Source organism: Felis catus, chromosome B3 (genome assembly GCF_018350175.1).
Source record: "Felis catus isolate Fca126 chromosome B3, F.catus_Fca126_mat1.0, whole genome shotgun sequence".
Classification (NCBI taxonomy): Eukaryota; Metazoa; Chordata; class Mammalia; order Carnivora; family Felidae; genus Felis; species Felis catus.
This window is the reverse complement of record NC_058373.1, coordinates 85894632-85917370: the sequence shown is the minus strand read 5'-3', so window position 1 is coordinate 85917370 and position 22739 is coordinate 85894632. Positions and strand designations below refer to the sequence as shown.

At 38.6% G+C, this 22739-nt stretch overlaps 1 protein-coding gene across 6 annotated transcripts in view; it reads left to right on the top strand.

Moving 5' to 3' along the window:
* The window catches only part of SLC25A21 (solute carrier family 25 member 21), a 492785-nt gene that overhangs the window by 353134 nt on the left and 116912 nt on the right, over positions 1-22739 (top strand). For all 6 annotated transcript variants that reach the window (XM_045059821.1, XM_045059820.1, XM_019832945.3 and 3 more), the window contains one exon: positions 5538-5621. In XM_045059821.1, coding sequence (XP_044915756.1) covers positions 5538-5621 — 84 coding nt within the window. The remainder of the gene's footprint in view (positions 1-5537; positions 5622-22739) is intronic.

Genomic DNA, 22739 nt, shown 5'->3' with positions numbered 1-22739 from the left:
AGTTGAAGGGAGGAAGGTAGGAGAGAGCACAAGAATTCTATTGAACTGCAAAATCACCTGGAGATGATGCAAGAGCTAAACTTCACCTCCTGACAGCTTTGCTTGGGATTAATAGCAGTACCAAAGGGATAGCTTGGAATGGCTTCCACCCCCTCCCAAATCTCCATCAGCTCCCTATCCTAAAGCACTACAAATAATCGCAAGATCGAACTAAAAAGCAGAGTGTATGCTATGCAAATATAGCTTCAGGACAAATGTCAACATCTGCCCCAGTCTAACTCTTTGCAACTCAACTTCCAGCCTTCATATAAATGCACTATAAATTATATATACACGTACATATATACATATACGTGTGTCTGTACGTGTGTGTCCTGAAGCCTCCACACCCCAGTGTAGATACCATCAGGCATCAGTATTTTTTTAAGATGATAGATGGAAAATTAATTCGCAGATGAAGGCACTGCATAGATTTGAGATTTTGAGATTTTCAAACGATCTGATCCTACAGCCTTTAAGGGAGCAAAGCCATTTTATTTCTCACAGACATATCTTTTTTATGGCCACAACTTAAGAAGAGCTCAGACAAGCCGAGTGCCTAAACTGGCATTTCTCACTGTGCTAAGAATCAACAACAGGCTAGTTTGAAATTTGGTATCACTGGCTAAGCACACAACTAAGCCAGTGGGAAATCCTGCAGTAATGGTTCTCCAGTTTAGAGAAAAATAAATATTTTAGTGAGTGAGAACATTCTCCAGCTTTTAAAAATATGTTGTACATTTGTTTTCGAATGTTGAGCTGCCCTTCCTTGCGCTGGTGGTTACCACAGAAACCCGCTTCATGTTTATGGCATGGTCGATGACAGGGCTGTTCCCTCCATTTGTAGGACTATGAAGTACTGTGCTCCCTGGCACCACAGCAGATAGGATTGCTGGCTCCTGGACAATGAGGCATACGTAGGGTTTGCGCCACATGCCTTTCTGTGTGTTTCATCCTGACTGGATGTTAGGCACTGAATACTTCTCAAGTGTTCCTCCACTGTCCAATTTGCCGGTTTGGCAGCAAGTTTTCATTCTAATAAGAGAAGTTTCTCAGATGGAGATTCCAGATGTGTCCAAGCTGCTTTTATTAGGACAATGGAAAGGTCCAACCTTTTCTTCTAAATACAATCAAGGGTAGTGTGGCTTGGCCTTTGTAATTTTACAAAGAGTTGTATTATGTAACTGGAAAATTGTCTCCCCGGGCATAGAGAGAATTTGTTAGAACAGAATGCAGTTTGGAATAATGCTGACGTAAAGTTTCAATCCAAGAGAGCAACCTTTTAAGTTGCTGAAACACAGTAAAGGGGAAGAAGGAAATTGCTGTTTTACATGATTGACCAAAATGCACTATAATTGTATCAACTTGAAACAGATTCCTTAGAAGAACTGATAACTCTGTGATCCAAATAAGCCATGTGTAGTAGAACTAAATACTGCATGCACTTTCTCTGCAAAGTGTAGACACGCCGTATTTGAGATGTGCAGCAAAAGAGACAGCTGTGCTTGCCTGTTTAATGGGACTCCAGCTCCTTTAGCATAGTAAAGAATGGCGGTGGCTTTACTGAGGAATTAGTATTTACCATACCTGCTCATCCTTTTGCACTGCCTTACAACACTCCTTGTGGACCCTTCTCGTGTAATGTTATTTTGATGTCACCACTCCTGTTTGTAATTAACACAGCGTCACTCATCAGTCAGCTTCTAAGTGGAACACTCCTTACAGATTCCACTAACTGTTCTTGTTGCCTGTTCTAAAGTGGGTGGGGAAAATTTAATCACAGATATTTAGCCCAAAGATAGCCTTCCCATTTTCCCTCTTCTCTCCAATGTCTCTACATAGTGCTATTTTCTGTCAGCTACAGTCCACCTATAGACAGGAGATCACCTCCAAAAAGAGTAGTAGTATTTATTCAATGCCAGTAAAACTCCTTTGCTGACATTGGATATCCCAAAATACTGTTATTACTTGCATATTGTAATCATATGTTTGCACAGCTCCTTCACCTAAGTATAAGCTTCTAAAGGGAAGGATTGTGTCTTATTTCTGTATAATGCCCCAAATAGTGGAATACTAATACATGCGAAGTGTTCAAAAACTCTATTAACTGCATGAATGGCAGATTAGAAATATTATCTATGAAGAAATATTATCTATTCAGATTCTATGAAAAGGAAGAAGTTACAGCTAGCAAGTAAAGTGCCTAGATTTCCTAGAGCAAAGTTAGATAACTAGTTAATTATGAAATAGCAGCACTCTGGATTCATCTTGGTGTAAGCTGACAGAAGATCTTCGATGTTACCCAAGCACACAGACATCGTAGACAAAGCTGATGTCTCTAACTCCAGCAGTGAAAGAGGGGCTAAGGTCATTAGTATGCACTTGCTTTGGTCCCTCTGCTGACTCATTTATAGTCCCTTCTAGAACCGGGGTCACATAACTGTGAGATGGCCATGCAGAGTTAACTGAAGTACTCAGCTGAGGAGCGGGAAGAGGTCAAATGGTCTATATTGGGCTTTGACTTTATCTCATAAATTTCCTCCCCCAACACACTCAGGTCGCCACCCACCCTGAGCAACTGAATGCCCCAGCAGAGTCCTGTACCACCTGTCCTGAAGGAAACGTGGAAGGTTGCCATGGTGGGGGATCTCTTCCTTCACTTCTCTTAAAAGGACAACTTTCCCTCACTGGCCTTTGTTTCATTTCCCCACCTGGAATGCTTTCTCATGCTTACTCTTTTTGCCTCTGAATCCTATAGGACCAGCTCAAATCCCTTTTCCTTCCTGAAATCCTTCCTGCCCTCTGCAGAAAGCAGTACTTTCTCCCTCTGATGAACACCTGGGCAGTTTGGTGCAGATGCTATTTGACATTATGGATATTTTTCTTTACCTTATAAGTCATTTTTCTCATTCATTTATTTATTATGCCCTTTACAGTGAGGATAATGCCCTGAGTTTTTATAAAACTTGTAGATCTTATTTCATATGACAATTATTTTAAAAAATACTTGGTAATTTGGGGGGGAAAGCATCTAGAAGGGAATTTGATAGAGGTAAATGAATTTAATGAAAATTATTACAGATAGTATGAGAAAAATCTATGAACATGTAATACTATTATAATATATAAAACTATTTTAAATTATTTTCTTTAAAGAACAGTTAGAGAAGAATCTTTACTTTCCCAACTAGGACATAAGAAAATGTTTCATACTCAGCCATGAATATAGGTTACAAATATGCAAATGGAGAGATGGAGATTCTTTTTCACACTAGAATCGGCATCGTGTTTTGCAAATCACTCTCTATGTTATTTGTATTTGTAGTATAAACAAATTTTATGCAAAGTTATTTGTTGTGTAAGTGTACATATATTTTTCTTATTGTACTATTTTGTGTTTAGGTTTAATTCATTTGTATCCAGAGTACCAAGTTATCTCATCTATGTGCAGTAGTCCAGAAATATCAAACATGGTCCACCTACGTGACCATCAAATCATGTTTTTGATTATAGACAGAACCACTTACTGAACATTCTGGGTCAGTGGTTGTGCACACACCAAATGTACCTCTAGACCCAGAATAGTTTAAATGAGTTGGCTGTATTGATCCACGAGCTTCTGACGAGCTCAATACAATTCAAATTTTAGAGATATAATTCTTGTCTAAAAACGAACCTTTTTGGGGTGCCTGGATGGCTCAGTCGGTTGAGCGTCCGACTCTTGATTTTGGCTCAGGTCATGATCCCAAGGTCATGGGATCGCATGGAGCCTGCTTAAGATTCTCTCCCTTGCTCACACACACATTCTCTCTCTCTCTCAAAAATAAAAAATTTTTAAAAAATTAAGAATTAAAAAATTTAGCCTTCTAAAAATGATCACGTTAATAGAGGTGTAAATTTGACAAACAAAACCATCGTGAATATTAAGGACATTGTTTAATTTTGGCAATAGTAGAATATTGCTTTATGGGTTGAAGAGGATCAAGAAGGAGTCATGTTGAATGTATCATAAAACACACACACACATTTATTTAAAGAGAAAAAGGATTACTCAACAAGCTTACCCCTTTCTTTACATTTCTGTTGCCTCCATTCATATTCTGGCATTATTATCTTCACCTAGATCATCCTATTGCCTTCATGGTTGTTCTGCCCTCCATACTGCCATTCCAATCCACCCTATCAGGCAGTAAATATTTTTGTAGTTATTTGTATGTGGTCTGCTGGGAGAACTCTACTGGACTACTCAACTTCCTCCATCTCAGAATGGCTACCCTCCCGCACGATTATATTCAGCAACTCTCCGCTCTCCAAATCAAATGTAATCTAGCCTCACTTTCCAGTCTTATAATAGACTCATTCCTTTCCTATGCCCAGCTGTTTCAATCAAAGTGAAATATTAACTCTTTTCTGTGATATATGTATCCGTTTTCAGCATAATTCCCTGTGGCCTAGAGCCATAAAATACATTTTTCTTAGAGGTAGAATCATAAATCCAACAATCTCAGAAAAGTATCTCAAAGTAGACAATATAAGATGTGTTTTTGAAAATTTCTTTTAAAATTTTTGATAAAATTATGGAAGGAAGAGCAGAAAGGCCTTAACGAAGAATTGGGACAAGGAAGGTAAATACCAGGTGAGAGCAGACTAAAGAAACTCAAAAATGGAGAACTGGGGTATAGAGAAATGAGAGTACTTGTCATAAAGCTCTTTAAAAACAAACCCCAGAGTAGCATACAAAATAAATAAGTTAAGACCCTGACACTGGGAAACTTCCACAGGTTGAAGGTTAGAGTCCTGAGATGCATGATCATAACCGAAAAGAAGAAAAAAACCAGAATTTAGCTTTCTAAAATGGAATACATTTTTATCGAGCACCAACTATATACAGACCATATATGAAGGGTTCAGGTAGCCTGAAAGTAAAGACCAACTCTGCTCCATCATGAAGTAGAATTAGTGATTGTAAACTGTATCACAATACAAATTCATTCTCTTCCCCTAAGCATAGGTTCCTGTCTGCCAGAATGAATTTCAAATTCACAATCAGGATCCAAGTTAGGCCATATTAGCGGCTCTGTATTTAAACTTTTTATTAAATTACCATCAAGGGGGTACTAATTAAGATAAGAAATACAGCTACTTATTTATTTCATATGCACCTTCAGATTTCTGAATTATACATTAAACAATCTATGACATCTGTGTATGCTTTTCACAAAAGAAAAAGGCATAAATGCCTCAGGGTGCATCTGCCTGGCTAAGAAACAGGTGAAAAAAACCTCTATAGTTTCTATTAAAATACAGAGAAATAGAATTTTAAAGGCTACAAAAATAAGGTAAGGATTATATGAGGCAAATAAATCAATAAAGTCAATAGCAAAAACCAGAATATTTTAGATTAACCTGAAAAGGCTGAGTTTCCTAAGACTTTGAAAAATGAAGGAAGTCATTTGGCAATTGCTTAACTTCGATTTTTTGTTTGATTTTGTTTCTAGGTTCCAGATTCAGAGATGTGCAACTGATCCAAACAGTTATAAAAGCTTGGGAGACAGTTTTCGAACAATTTTCCGAATAGAAGGGTAAGTACAGTTCTTCATGTATGGACTTTATGTTGATATAGACATTTAACATATTACTACATTTTTTTTCATTTTTAATGTTTCATTTTCCTAGTGTTATTAAGGGAAAATATTTAAAAGGGTGCCTTCCCACATTTTTTTTAGTTTTTCCTGATAATACAATTGAAAACTAAATATGTATACCATAAGAACTACCACAAAAATGATATTAATATTCAATTTGCTGACTGGAAGACAATTTCTATTTTGTGCCATTAAGATTTTTTTCAAGTTCTCATAACAGCAGCTATCTAAATGTAATAGTTCTTTATTTTGATTCTTGAATATAGTGCCCAAATGTGTTCCTTATTTGCATTGCAGCTTATGAATATTCAATCAAAACAGAACTGTGTCAAAAGTTGATGTGTCACATTTGTTATCCTGTCTACTAGATGATCAGATAAAGAGTATTTTTTTACATAGATGCCTGGGTGGCTCAGTCGGTTCAGCATCCGACTCTTGATTTCGTCTCAGGTCATGATCTCATAGTTTGAGGGTTCAAGCCCCGTGTTGGACTCTGCATTGACAGTGTGGAGCCTGCTTGAGCTTCTCTCTCTCTCAATATCTCCCTCTCTCTCTCTCTCTCTCTCTCTCTCTCTCTCTCTCTGCGCCCCTCTCCCGCTTCCTCTCTCTCTCTCACAAAATAAATAAGTAAACTTTAAAAAAAGAATCTAATAGGTGAAAAATAAATTGTCTATAAGCATTCTTTTGATTATAACTGGGATTGAGCATGCTTTTATACCATTAAATGTCATTTCTTTTATGAATTGCTTATTTATATTCTTGCCCATTTCTCTTAAGTTAGAGTTTTTATTGATTGGTAGGGGCTCCGTATATATTATAGGTACTAATTCTTTAACAATGACATAGATTGCAAATATTTTCCCCAGCTTGCCATTTGCCTTAGAGCTACAATGTCTTACACCTTTCAGAACTTTGCGATTTTTGAAGATTGTGGTTTTGTGATTATATCTATCTTGTTCTTTGTGATATCTGACCCTATTGTCACATTAGAAAAAAGGATATTTTAGCCCCAAGATTATAAACATTTTCTTCTGGTATGTTTGACATTTAAGTCATTAATCCGTCTGAGAATTGTTTTTTTAATATGCTGTGTGGCATATAGGAATTAAATTTTATTTTCAAATAGCTAGTCAATTGTCCAAACACCACGTGTTGAAAAATCCATCTGTTACTCCCTCGTTGGAAATGCTAACTTTTTTGTGTATTAAACGTCCACGTATACATCATCTAAATTTTCTATTCTCTTTCTCCATTTCTTATTCTGTTTCATCAGTTTATCTAGCTCTCTGCCAGCATTATACTGTTTTAATTATTTTAATTTTGGAGTATTTGGTTAATATATAAAAATATGCCCTGCAGTATAAAGTCTAAACTTATCATGGTGCAGAGCCCTTTCTAGTATGGCCCTAGCATCCTAGTATGGCCCTAGCATAGCCTAGTATGGCCCTCCTTTTCTCCAGGCTCGTTCCCCATTCACAGATCTGCTCTAAAAACAGCCAGCCTGCTCACATTCTCATAGCTTTGCATGCTAGTCTTTATCTTATTCCTGCAGGACCAACCCCCTCATCCACACAAGAAACTATCCCTCCTCATTCAAGAGTGCCCTCACATTTCTCCCCCTCTGACCATCTTTTCTCTACCACATGCTTTCTTTACCAATCACTCTTATATGCTATACAAAATATAGCATGCACCTGTCTAATTTATTATGGCTGTTTTCTGTCTATCTCCTTTCTCTCGCCCTAAGGGCAATTTCTCATTTAGCTTTGTATCCCCTGTGCCTGTGTTTAGCACTGAGTAGAGATAGTAAGTGCATGTTAAATGAATAAATGTCATCACATCAAAATCGTAATGATGCAAAATGAAACAGAGATGATAATGCTTGCTATTGACTACCCCTTCTGAAGTTATGATAAGATCTCGATACCTGATTAAATATCTTTAGAAGATCTAGTGACAAAGAAGCAGCAAATTCTTGCTATTATTACTGTGGTGATGTGGTACCTAAGTGCTGTGCATTGGTAATATACGTGCATTTATGACAGTTGGGATCAAACTCATGCTCAGTTTACCCAAAATATACATAAAGTTAAACAAATCATAGTGTATTGTATAGTCAATAGCAGTGTCCCTTCCCAGTTAAAGAGTAGTAGTAGCATTGCCAAGTTCTGTAAGCTGTAACAGATATCTCTGAATTAGATGTGGGAGTTCCTTAGCCAGGCTCTTTATTTCATGTGTGTTAGGAAGAATTTGATGTTTCTGCTTTGATATCAAGTAATACAACAAACATACAGCATGTGTGGTCCTTGCATAGTAAAATTGGCCTTTTCCTAGACTGTATGTATAATTGTTTCTAGAGCAAATTGACATACTTTCTGTAATGCCTTTAGATCTAGGCATGTTATTAGCCAAAAGCCAGAGACCTCTCGTCTTAGATATGTGAATATTTGTTAAAATACAAAAGAAAAAGCTGCCTGTTATTTTTGATACCGAGCAAGAACATTTCATAGAGTTAAGTTAAAAAAAGAAAAGAAAACCTTTTAATGCATGTTGTGTTGATTTTTTTTTCCTAGTGAAAGCAGTTCCTTTTGATTTTCTCCTTTAGCTTTTAGAGTTGCTCTGCTTTCAAAGATGTTTTTCTCACTCAGGTGCCTACAGCCCCATTCGGTCTGTGGCTGTAGAGATACAACACAAGTCAATTTGACTATTAACATAGGTGAGACAGTTCATCTCTCCTCGTTTTTCCTATATCCTCCAAGTTAAAGGTTTTGAAAGCTATTCCTTTTCTGTTATTTAAGAACATTAAAGTCTGATAATATACTTGATGTCTGCACAGATCTCCCATTTTCCTCTCTGCTGTAAGAAAGCGAAGTGATACTCATCACCATTCTTAGAGATGAAGCTCCCTATTTCTCTGCCCAGAATTCATGTTTCCAAGAGACATTGGCTCAAATACATGGGTCCAAATCCCTTTACCATTTCTAAGATTCTTTTAAGAACTAAAAACATAGATATATTGTACTTTAATGAAACACATGGTTTTTTCAACCCAGCTTTACCCAAAAAAAAGGCCTTCCAAATTCTGGGCAAGAACTTCTACTATATGGAATCATCACACTTAGTTGGCTTTTACCAAAGAGGCCATCATTGTTTTAGCTAATGGAGAAGAAAGAACTCACGGGGAAGAACTTTGTCACTGTTGAGAGTACCTCCATCGTCACCATGATTCTTCTTCTTTTTCAGGTTTGGCAAAAATAAACTCATAGGTCCATCTACTGAAATAGTGAGCCCAGAAGACATAGTTAGCCTAGCTGATGAGGCACCTTTAAAACCAATTAGTTTTGTTTTATAAATTCTCCTGGCAAACAGCAGCTGGTGTCTCCATTTACAGTGTGTTCGTGCATCACATCTTACTTCCTTCTGCTTCAGGGTATCTCCTGAAAGCTTTTCTAGTCTCTTTTGTACCTGTCATTCCTTTAAAGAGAGTGATTGAGATGCGCACAGATGGGCGAGAGGATTATAAATTATGCTAATGTAAAACCAGGACTGCCTGTCTCTCCCTCTTCCTCTTCTATAAGCTCCTAGTGGCCATTCTTCCTGAAATAAAGAGGAAAAAGAATTAAAATGGAACTTAAGATATCCTGGTGACATAGGTAAAGAAAGACATGAAACTGATATTTGTTTCTTCAGTGTAACAGACACGATGCTAGGGACTTTTCAAACCTTATATGGAACACAGCACTATTCTCAACACAAGACAGCATTATGTCTGTATTTTGTATGAGGTGCCTGAAGATCAGAGAAGTTAAATAACTTGCCCAAAGTCACACAGATACTAGCAGCATGTCATGGTTTTTCCGTTGTCTTACATCACCTTTTACTAAACACCAAATTTTGTTATTTATTAAATGAAAAGAAGGCAATGTGAAATGAGTGGCTATAAACCCCTAATTTTTTCAACGTTTTATTTATTTATTTATTTTTATTTTTGGGACAGAGAGAGACAGAGCATGAACGGGGGAGGGGCAGAGAGAGAGGGAGACACAGAATCGGAAACAGGCTCCAGGCTCCGACCCATCAGCCCAGGGCCTGACGCGGGGCTCAAACTCACGGACTGCGAGATCGTGACCTGGCTGAAGTCGGACGCTTAGCCGACTGCGCCACCCAGGCGCCCCGTAAACCCCTAATTTTTAAGTAACTCTTCTACAACTTTCCGTATTCCTACCCCCAAAATCACGTAGCAATTTAAAGCAGCTTTTCTCTCTTCAGGTAAAGTACAAAAACTCTGAGAGACCATATATGCTCAGTGAACTGAATCTTGTCAGTTCAGAGACAGCACCACAAACCTCTGATAACTCAAGACTCTTAATCCAGTTATTGTCCCATCCCTCACAGACGGATCCATATCTGATAAGTTCATGGTTTCCCGTCGGCTCTCATCCTGCGTGTTCCTCAGTTTTCTTCTGAGAAAAATTCATGCACGTTGGTTTGCCCAAGGCAAATAACTAGGAAACAACTAGGTCGGATTAAACTTAGTTTCAAATGAGAAACATGTTGATTGCTGGTGCCTTCAGAAATATGGTATTCTTCAGAAAGTATTACTGTAGAAAATATGTGGTTGCGTTTGGGGGGTATTTGAACTGTGTTTTGCTTCACGATTTGTTTTCTGTAACCGCTGATGCTGCCCCAAGTATCATCTTACAATCAGACCACTTGGTGATTATAATATTTTCTAGTTAAATGACATTTAAGGCCTCGTTTTATGAGCTCCAGCATAATTGGCTAATTTGGTAAACTCCAGATGTGTGAGATAATGTGCCACTCGTTTAAGGGCCTTTCAGACGGCATGAATGGCACAGCCCCAGGAGGTATAATCACTCCCTCTTGTTTTCATTAAGGGGAATGAGTGGCTTGTGACACAAAGGAAGGGGGACGTCTGCAATTCAAAATCAACAACAACCTGGCAAGATTTGGACATTTTCTTTTTACAGGTGGACTAACTCCAAGATCTTTACCTTAATTTGGTGTCTTAGTGGGTCTACTTTTTAAAACATGATTTGCCTAATGTAACACAACCAGGTGATTTTCAAACACCATCTCTAAACAGAAAAGTTTACCCCTAGAGAAAACCTCTTGGGTAGCCCCTGGAATCCCCCTCACTGTCACATGGAAGTGTGGGAAAGTGTTGGACTTGAAGAGACAATGGAGGCTAACTCTTCGCAGCAATCACAGTTATTGGAGCAGTCAGCATCCTCACCACCTAAGCCACATTCCAACTTCACAAGGCCCCGTAGTTGCTGCTGCTTTTTCTCTCTCCCCTCTACCCCACTTCTCATCCAACAGAAACCAGCTCATCTACCCAGTATTGCCAAGCCAGACTGGAGTGGGTGGTTCTTAACATCACTATTCCCTGGATCCTGAGGCTGTTTCCTCTTATCTGAGGGTCTTATATGTAGACCCAGGAGTTCACATTACAAGTGAGTCACGGGTCACTGTATACTCACTGCTACTTAACCAGCGCAGAGTTTTCACTCACATGAATAATTGCAGACTGTTTCCCAGGCCCCTAAGCGCATAATCTGCAGTGCAAATCAATTGTGAGTAGATCATTGGGTATTGACTGAGTTTGCAAGCCTGGTGTACCATAGTGAGTTCATTCTTTGGTGGGTACCAGATGTGCACTGTGCCTTCTGTGTGAGTTTCCTGGTGTCTCGAGTACCTTCTCTGCTCCATTCTGTCTTACCGAAGAGACCCTTCCTAGTACCCAGAGGACCTCCATTGAGTGCTCCCTTGTTTTTCAGCTTTCAGCTTTCCCTTGTCTCAGCTTTACTGAGATTTAACTGACATATAATATTGTGAAGGTTAAGGTGTAATATGTGATGAGTCGATATATACGTATGCATTGCATAATGATTACCACGATAGGGAGAGTTAACACATCCATCACCTCACATAATTACCATTCTTGTGTGTTTGGTGAGAACATTTATGATCTACTCTCTTAGCAACTTTCAAGTATGCAGTGCAGAATTATTAACTGTAGTCACCAATGCTGTCCATTGGTTCCCTGTGCCCTCGTTTTTCTGTGGTGACAAGGAGGAAAGCAGACAATCCCAGCTGCTCTTGCTTCCACACTACAGGATTCTGCCCTGACCTGCCTGGGCTTCTTAATGATGGCACAACAAGTGTCTTCCATCTAGCGAGGTAGGGAGGTGGGGGGAGAATAAGAAAAGAAATAACACAGTAGGTGAGAGTTTGGAGAATAAACTATAGCAAATCTTTCCGGCAGGTTTTACAAATGACCCAGTACTGATTATGGTCCTGATTATGGCACCCAGTAGATGGAAGCCATTTTCTTCTTCCAAATCCTCCCCAGTTTTGGAATGAGAAAAAAGAGATGATCTCAATTCAGGCATGGACCTATTCTGATTATTCCTGAAATATCTGTGTTCCTTTTAAAAATGGCTTATCAGTGCTTCAGTATGTTATACTCATAAAATTTTAGTCATAAAATGTACATTGCTAAGAACCTTAAACTCTTATTATTTAGCAAGTCAAGGTTGAAAATGAAAGGATCTAGGGTAAAGAGAAAATACTACAGAAGAATATGTTGCAAAACACAGAAAGTTGAGCCATTGGTACATTATGGGGCATTTCTGTTTTAGCAGATTATTTTACACCACTGGGAAGGCAGATAGTTGCTGCTTTGAGCTGTATGGGTCTTTACAATCAGGGAGAGGATAATGAATTTCCAGAGTGCTCACATAGCAGCATCCCTGGGCTTCCATGTCCCAGAGCTCCGTCAGAGGCCTTTTGTTCTGCCCACAGGGTGACCTTTAGAATGGTTTCAGCTCCTAGATTTCCCTCCTGTCATCACCATAGATTGCTAGCTGACAGTCACACTCCAACTCCCCCAGCCGCTTGCTAACAATGCTTTCAGACTTACTGCCTGGCCTTTGGCAAGGATTTAAGTGTTGCCAAAGAATAAGTGAAAACGTTTGCAGTGATGTCAGCTCGTCAGCAAGGCCTGATTAAGAGACCAAACACAGCCTCTCCCAGCTCACGGTGCTGACAAGAAGGAAAAGGAGGACCAGTTGTTTGGGTGGAAGTAGCTGTCTTTCGGGAACGTTCGCGTCTCAATCCAGAGCCTGAGCAGATATTCCCCATGTTTTATAGAGTGTTAATGGGAGGTGAGGGGATTCTGTAGTCAATGGGAGATGTCCAAATGGAAATCTTTTCAAGCCTTTATTTTAACTTCCTCTGATGATTTCTGATGAACTAGATGCATAGTCACCTTGGGAGAAAACGTCTTTACCAAAACCATAATCCTTTTTCTAGTGGTTGTTAAACTGAACATTTTCAGATGAGAATGAGAAAGAAAATCTCCTAAAACTTCTACCTTTGTCTGATTCTCTTATTATAGGAAATAACTTAGGCATAGCTTGACATGACAAGGTTAAAGGAGTTAATATTTTATCATACTCATTGATTTCAGCTAGTGTCTCTGATATCATAGAATTACATCTTTCTGTCGTCTATTAGGAAGTCTTCTCCCCTGGTCATATGAAAATTTGATCCCATTTTATTTTCCTTGGAAAGAAAAGGTCATGTGGATTTTTAATATTTTAGAACACTGTTAAGAAGTTAAAAAATATTGATACATACATACATGCCTGCATACATGTATTTAAACTAAGTTGAATTGCGTGTAGTTTAGATTGCTACATTTTCTCTGTAAGTTCCAAGACTCAGATACCACTGGAGAGTGTATGTTAATTACGGTAAGTTTCTGTTCAGTTCCTGCTTGGGAATCTGTTTCCTCACCCGATTGCAATGCTCTTGTCGCTAGTTCGTGAAGTTTTTGTCTAGTCTCATGACTTTAGCTTTACCTTTCCTCCCAGTATTTCAGATGGTTTGAAACTGGAAGAAAGGAAAAGGTTCAGACACTCTTGCTATAGCAGTGATTATATTCAAAACCATTGTTACCATTTGACCCTTTACTGTTTGTGAAATGTGTCCACATGTCTTACCTCACTTGTTGCTCACAAGAACAAGGCAACAGGCAGGTGGGGAGTATGGTCTCTAGTTTTCTGGTAGGGAAACTGATAAGAATGATAAGGGACTTGCCCAGCATCCCATAGCTGCTGTTTGTTGGGGTGAGCTTTCATCCAAGATCTTCTGCATCCTGTATCATGCTCCCTATTCTGTCAATAACTTAATAGTGGTATTAGTAATAGCAGAAGCTACACCTCAGATTTATGCTGTCCCCATTATGGGTTCAAAACATTGTCACATATCTCATCTCACTTTGCTGACTAGCGCCCGGAGGGGTGGGAAGTAGGAGAAGGTAGTATCTGCTCTGGTTGATTACATTCTGCAAACCAGCAAACTTCAGCAGAAAGGAGGTTAGTGAGAGTCCCAGAATAATAGATTGGTTCCTAAGATCGTCACTCAAAGAAAACAAAGGTGCGCTTTTTCTTTAAATCACATCTTGAACAAATGCAATTGGACTGAAAATGTATTCTGAAGTGTGCCACCATCATCCCATGAGACCAAGATAGAGGTCCATAATCCTTTGGACAGAGTCCTGTTCAAAAGGAACTTAACTGAGATGTGCTTTAAGTGTAAAACACGTACTGGATTTTGAAAACTTTGTGTGTAAAAGGAATGTAAAGAATTTGTGTGTAAAAAAGAATGCAAAAGAATTACATGTGAAAATGATGTTTTGGATATGTTAAATAAATGTACCATCAAAATTAAAAAAAAAAAACAAAACACACGGCATGAACTTAGTTATTTGACTTGTTAGTACCTTTGCCTAACTCAACTTGAATATTGGGTAATAACCAGGAAAACCTCATGAAACTTGAGATAAGGCATTTCATCAAAGTTTCTTGGATGAATTATCAAATGGGGTGAAAATCACCTATGACTGCTATATATGTCAAAATATGTGGTCACCAAAATCTAAAGGAATATGACCAACCATATTCAGTGGCCTTGTTCTCCTGCTGATAAACACTGTTCATAATTCTCTTTGGCCACAGTGAACTTATAGGGAAACAAAGCCCTGGGTACCAGGAATTCTAATGTAGACACAGTCTCAGTGGCAACAAAAAAGGAGATAAAGTGTGAGATGAGTTTTGGAAACTGCTAAGGAGAGTTTGTAATTTTCTGTTAGATGAATTAGTTTTTAGATTTCTTTGCATGAAGCTTTTCCTAAATTAGAAGAATCAAGAACCAAAATGAGAAAAAGGACATGGTCTGGTGTCCTTACCATTTTGTATCCTAACAGTTTTCAGTGAATAGGTCAACATGCATTTCAAAACTCAAATACTAAAATTTCCAGAAGTTGGCACTATTTATAAAGGGACCAAAATTAAAAGAATATTTCAATGTAATCCATTCAGCAACAGGACATATCGATTACTAGAGATCTGGCTTCATGTGTAAAAAAATATATGTGTTAGATTCCAAAAATATTTCCTGACCACTTGTTCACTCCTTAATTCACATGGTCTGACTTATGTCTACACCTGTATTTTCAAACTGCTCTCTCAGAAGTCACCATAGGACTCCTGTCCTTTTCTGTGGGATCTAAGACACGGATGATTGTAAGATGTGCTATCATTTTATGTACCGCTCTAAAGAGAAAATGCTGACAACTAAACTCCTTGGAGTGAATTGATGATGGATAGCGGTGTTGAGTGAGAAGGAGAATTTTTGAATGACTTTCTAGTCTTTCGTGTGAATGCCGATAGCCAAATTATGTCACCTGCACATTCATAAATCTTTCTTGATTTCCTGTTGATCCATGTGATAGGGTGCCACTGAGATGGCCCTACTGATCCCTGCCCCCTTGTATTTATGTCCTTGTATAATCCCCTCCTTTTAGTCAGAGATTAGGTTTATTGACTCTCTTGTAATGAAGAGAATATGGCAGAAATTATGAAATGTCACTTTTGAGATTAGTATATAAAAAACTGGCTTGCATCTAGTTAGACACTTCTTATTCTTCTTGCTCTTTTGGTTTCTTACATTTTTATTGCTTTGAAGTAAGCTCCGCTATGGAGGAGCCCGTGTGGCAAGGAACTTAAGGTAGCTCGGGCCAATAACCAATGAGAAATTGAGGGCCTCTGTTTAACGACAACTTGGAACTGAATCCTACCCACAACCACCTGTGTGAACCAGACAAGACCTCAGGCCCAACTGATAGTTTGACTACAGTCCCATGAGAGACCTTGAGTCAGGGACACATACCTAAGCCATGCCTAGGTGCCTGATCCACAGAAATTGTGTGATGATAAAAAAAAATACACAAACAAATCTGAAACCCTCAACGTGGTATTTATTTGGGACTCTCCATATCTGCTTTGAGTCTTCCAGCTTTGTCTTACCTAGTGTCATCACATGCCTCTGTGTTCAAGCCCTTCTGGACCAATTATAACTCCTAAAACAATTTTCTGTGCTTTTCCTCATACATGTTCATCAGCCCAGAATGGCATTTTTTTCTTTTGTCCAGCTCTGGTAATTCTGGTCATCTATAAGTGCCCAGCTGGTATGCTACCTTTTCTTTAATGCCTTCTCTCATTATCCAAAATGGGAATAATTTTCTCTACCTGTTCTCTTATGGCACCTTCTTCAGAGTGTAAGAGACCTGGATTAGAACCCCACATGTGAATTTGGGGACCTTGGCAAATTACTTAATGTCATTGTACTTCTGTTTCTTTATTTGTTGCATGGAATACTAGTATCTACTATGTTGCCAGCACTTAGTTTAATAGATGATGTTTAAGTATGCACACAATAATTTTTAACTGATTTCATTATAATTACTTTATATTGTAGCTAATTATTTAAACTATTCACAGTTATTTAAATGTGTAGAGCTCTGATGAAATCTCTTTGGGGCTTCTAAAGTGTATCATACAATTCTTTGTATGTAATCATCATCCAATTTATGTTTGCTGAGTTTAATTGAATGATTTCTAGTTTCATATTAGTTGGATTTGGGCATTTAGTTTTTAGATTCAGGGGATTCACCATTGACAGGTGTTGCCAGGTGGTGGCATTGCCAGGTTTTGTTAGGGAAACGGGAAGGGCTGATGAAGATCCAAGCAAAGGCAAACAACCTACCCACCTTGCTTAGAATGTGTTCTGTCTTCACTGTTGTACTTACAACACTTACCTGCCTAGTGTTTAATAAACACAGTGAGCCAATACAGTATAAATAAAAACCAAATATTCTGGTCAATAAAAAGATGAATTAAAGTACAAGCAAAAGAATATTTAAAACAGAATTAGAGGCAAATCAAGAGTTAGACTCTTGGAATGCCTGGGTGGCTCGGTTGATTAAGTGTCTGGCTTAGGTCATGATCTCACAGTTCATGAGTTCAAGCCCCACATCGGGCTCTGTGCTGACAACTCAGAGCCTGGAGCCTGCTTCAGATTCTGTGTCTCCCTCTCTCTCTGCCCCTTCCCCTGCTCACACTCTGTCTCTCTCTCAAAAATAAACATTAAGCAAATTTTTTTAAAAAAAGAGTTAGACTCTTAAAAGACTATGCAAACTAACTTTTGGTTCTTGCAACCACAGAATAGTTTGTACCAGAACAACCCTTCTGCTGAAAACAACTGCAAACATTGGACAAAGTACACAAAACTGCTTTTGAAGGCATTAGAGAGTCATCAAAGCAGGCAGAACTTGCAAGGCGCTACAAGATGGGAGGGAAGAAAGCCCACCTCAGTGAACTCTACATTTACTCAGGCTTTTTCCATTCTTTGCTAAGCCTTGTGGGAAGGCTGGGGAAGGGAGTTAAGACCAAGTCTTATTTGAGGACAAAAGTTGGAGATTGGTGTTCAGAGCTGTCGTATGGCTGGGACATGAGAAGCAAAAATCCCACAGAAGAGAGAAACTAGAGAGAAGTGAACTTTGGGTTTATACGCAACTTCCCCTTGAGGCATTTGCCGACTCCTAAACTGCAAGTGAACAGGAACAAACTCAGCCAAACAACCAAACAAACAACCAAACAAACAAAATCCCAGAAGCCGAGAGACTATGGAGAGGAACAGAGAGTTCAGCAGTCCCATGATGCTGGGGAGACAAAGGTTGGAGTTCAAGCCCAGCCAGGTGAACAGTTCTGGTAAACACAACAGGTTTTTAGTTGAGACTTAGAATGTCCACTCCCAAAAGTAAGGGCCCTGTCCTAGGAATAAGGCAAAATATAAATACATTGTTTCTTTTTTTTTAAGTTTATTTATTTTGAGAGAGAGGAAGAGAGAACACAAGCAAGGGAGGGGCAGAAAGAGAGGGAAAGAGAACCCCAAGTGGGCTCTGCACTGTCAGCGAGGAGCCCGATGCAGGGCTCGATCCCACCAACCAGAAGATCATGACCTGAGCTGAAATCAAGAGTCAGACGCTTAAACAACTGAGCCACTCAGATGCCCCTAATTACATTGTTTCTAATAAAGCCTAAGTCCAAGCCTCAGCTAGACGAAGATGATCTACTATATTCCATCTGTTTGCTAGGAAAACATTTATTCAAATACCAGCATCCAGAGGCTCTTTGATTTTTTTTTACTCACAATGTCCTACATTCAATTAAAAAAATCACAGGGTCTAGGGGGAAAAAGACCAAAGAACCAAATATCAGGAGAAACAGAAACAATAAGTGACTCAAATTTTGGAATTATCAGACAGTGACTTTTTAATTTTTGATTTTTACTGTGGCAGCATTTCCATAACATAAAATTTACCATTTAATCATGGTTAAATGTACAGTTCAGTGGCATTAAGTACTTACACTTTGTTGTGAAACCATGACCACCACCCATCTCCAGAATGTTTTCGTCTTCCCACATTGCACTGTATTATCATTAAACAGTTACTCCCTATTTCTCCCCTGCCCCACAGCCCCTGGAAGCCATCACTCTACTTTCTGTATATATGAATTTGACCACTGTAAGTACTTCACATAAAGGGAATCGCGCAGTACTTGTCGTTTTGCAACTGGCTTATTTCACCTAGCATAATGTCTTCAAGGTTAGTCCATGTTGCAGCATGTGTCCAAATTTCCTTCCTTTTTTTTAAAATGTCTATTTATTTTTCGGAGAGAGGCAGAGACAGAGGGCAAGCAGGGAGGGGCAGAGAGAGAGGGAGACACAGAATCCGAAGCAGGCTCCAGGCTCTGAGTTTGAACTCATGGACTGTAAGATCATGACCTGAGCCGAAGTCAGATGTTCAACTGACTGAGCCAACCAGGTGCCCCCAACTTTCCTTCCTTTTAAAGGCTGAATAATATTCCATTGTATGTATATACCATACTGTGTTTATCCGTCATGTGTCAGTGGATAGTTGGGTTGTTTGCTCCCTTTGATTATTGTGAACAATGGCTACTATTAACAGTGGACAAATATTTCTTCAAAACCCTGCTTTCAATTTTTTTGAGTATATTTTCAGAAATGGAATTTCTGGGTCATATGGTAATTCTATGTTTAACCAACAGGAGCTTTTAAAAACATATATAATAAGTACGTTTGAAAAAGTAAAAGAGGGGCACTAGGGTGGCTCAGTCGGTTGGGCGTCTGACTTCGGCCCAGGTCATGATCTCACAGTTCATGAGTTCCAGCCCCACATCAGGCTCTGTGCTGATGGCTCAGAGCCTGGAACCTGCTTCAGATTCTGTGTGTGTGTGTCTCTCTCCGCCCCTTCCCTGCTCGCACTCTGTCTCTGTCTCTCTCAGAAATAAACATTAAAAAAAATTTTTTTAAGAAAAAGTAAAAGAAAAGATGGGGAATTTCACCAGAGATATGAAATCTGGTTTTTTAAAGACTTAAATGGAAATCTTGAAAAATTCTGTAACTGAAAATCAGAATTAAGTAAGTGAGTTTTCAACCCACATATTACATCGTCAGCATGTAATTCGTTAATTATTTTATAAATTCTAAATAGGATGGAACATGTTTCATCCTACTGGCATTCAGTAGTAGTCACTCCATATTGTAATTAGCTGATTGAATAAGTATGGAAATAATAATAATAACATTTTTGCAGGGGAATCATACATTTTTTAATTCATTTTAAGCAAATAAAATAATCATAATTTACCAGGGGCTAGGCACTTTGCTAAGTGCCTTATATACACTCAGTTATGTTCTCACAACAACCTGTGGGGGAGGAGCCATCATTCTTCCCATTTTCCTGATGCATCAACCAAAGTCAAAAAGTTCATGGAACTTGTCTGATGTTTCATGGGTTGTAGGAATTTGAACCCATGTGATCTGGGTTACCTCTACATTGCTTTACAAGAAATACTTTTTTTAAGACACATAAATTGTTCTGTTTTGGCTGACTGGCTAGTTGCAAATTTCTGACAATAAATAGAAAGTTGAGAAACCAATTGCTTGGTGACATCTGCCAGGGCACTAAACTCTTCTTGTAATGTGACCTATACATTTATTCAGATGTTCCTTCTGGACAACGGGATATTACTGGATATATTTTGGCATGGGCTCTGTTATGTATGTTTGACATATTGGAAACAATACCGTGATGAACAGAATGTCCCGTCTTTCTCCTTGAACTCCAAATTGCTCAAGGCCACAAGATACAAAACATGGGTTTAAAGTTGACAGTCTCCATTTCCTCCTTTCATGTTTGTGGATCTCATTTTCAGGATGCTGACATTTTACTTTTTCTACATCCCTGTCTTCATTTCTTCCTTTACCTCATCATTTGTCTTAACTGTTTAATCTTTTTGCTACACCTCCTCAGAGCATGATGGCTTTTGATGGCAGATCTCTTCTCCAGTGATGGGACATTCCTTGGGAAATCCATTTCTTTCAGCCTTGGCAAGGAAGATCATACATTTATTATATAGAACAAAGGGAGTATTCATCAGGACCTCAAGATTCCCAATATATTTGCCTTCAGCTCTCTTTTCCTCAAACTCTTTGTTCTTCCAGGTTACATTTCTAAGTGCCCCGCATCCTATTTTAATCTCTTATTTTGGACCCTTCAGTATAAAAGACCCTTTCATTCTTTCTTTGCTTGTTTGTTTCCTTTCTTTCTAGAAAAAAAAAAAAAGAGCTACTCATTTCAGCCAGAATTAAAGTGAACAAAATTAAAAGAACAGCTCCTTTTGTGATAGTGGACAATCACTTTATTAAGTATCTCTTAAATGCTCTGTGGTTTTGGACCCAGTTCCCTAAAGTTTATATAGCTTTTTGATATAGGAGATGAAGGGCAAACAATATTATTCTAGCTAAGAACAGATTTCTGCATCTTTTCTATATTTATGCTGTTTCTTTACCAACCTTGAAAGAACGCTTGTAGCCCAGCAAGCAAATAGTATTTAGTGACTGCCCATATGTGCACAGCCCTCCGTTAAGCAACACAGAGAGTACATTTAAAAGACACAGCGCTGGCCTTCTAAAAGCTTAATTCTGCAATGAAATAACTCTATGAGCAAAAATAGTTGTTTCAGTCACATGGTTCTATTAAATGCCTTTGTGGAAAAATCCTTTGAAAAGCAACTGCAAAATTGGTGGAGATTCCACCAGAAAATAGATTTGCATTTTCCAATCCTCCGTGTCTCTTCGCATCTCTTGTATAACCATTCTCAGTCACAGGGAAACAAACTGCGAAAGGTATGAAGGCACTTTCCAGACAGAAGTGAACTGTCCCCGTAGGAAATAAAAATCTTCAAAGTGTCCCTTTCACTGAGCTTGTTTCTTTTTCTATGACAAATAGACACATCAGACATAAAATTTAATTGAGACACACTAAAGAAAGGGTCTGGCTTACCTGGATAGGGGAGATCACAGCATTCCATTAAGGAGACAGCAAGGCGCTAACAACGCACTGACGACTTTATATCACCGTATACTGAACTTCTAATCAACATCATCTCTTTGGACTATCATTTATTTAGGATTTCTGCAGCCTCCTGTTAAACTCTGCATGATTCTGTTTTACATTTCTCTTCCTGTGTGTTTGTTTTAATTTAAAGAGCCAGTATGCATATTGACAATTCTTTGACAGCAAAGGTAAAACCACCGGGAGTGTATCTGTTTATTGAGGACTGACAGCTTTATAGCTAACATAAAAATAATCTAATGTTTATTGGGGCAAATGTTTAGACTGAGGATTAAGTGAAACTAGTGAATAGAGAAAACCTTTTATCCTATTCAGACTTTTCAAATAAGGTTTGGGATCAACTACATAAAAACTTTTTGGGTTGATTTCTTTAACGCTCTTCTCTTAATTTGTGCCACCGCTCACTCCCTTCTACTTTGCTACCCCGAATTATGTTTTACGACAGGGGTTTTGAAGTAAGTAAAACCTTGAAGAGGAAGATGCTACTGTTCAGAGATTCATTGCTATAGAATTTACCTGGGCCATGCAAACTTTCTAGATAACAGTGAAGCAAAATTTAAACCACATTGCTTATCATATAAACTGTCTTTTCTACAGTGTCCTATAATTCACATATAACAAGAGCTCTTAAATTTTTTTGGTCTTGCTTTTTTGTTGCTGTTGTTATTTTTCATCACTGTTGGTAGGGAAGAGGAACAAACTGCTATAAACTGTTTTAAAACTGGTTTTAAACCGTTAAGTTGTATGGGGCGCCTGGGTGGCGCAGTCGGTTGAGCGTCCGACTTCAGCCAGGTCACGATCTCGCAGTCTTGTGAGTTCGAGCCCCACGTCAGGCTCTGGGCTGATGGCTCGGAGCCTGGAGCCTGTTTCCGATTCTGTCTCCCTCTCTCTCTGCCCCTCCCCCGTTCATGCTCTGTCTCTCTCTGTCCCAAAAATAAATAAAAACTTTGAAAAAAAAAATTAAAAAAAAAAAAACCGTTAAGTTGTTTTTCGGTTTCACCTGTAGCTAAGTATCGACAGCATTAGAGTTTTGTCTGTTTTAAGTGAGACTTTCGAAAGGCTTCAAAAAATAAGCTATTTTTTCTATACGTGGAAAAATATTACCCCCTTGGAAATAATCTGTTAGATTAAAAATAGTTCATCAAATTATTGTTAGACTCACAATACCTGACATTATTTCT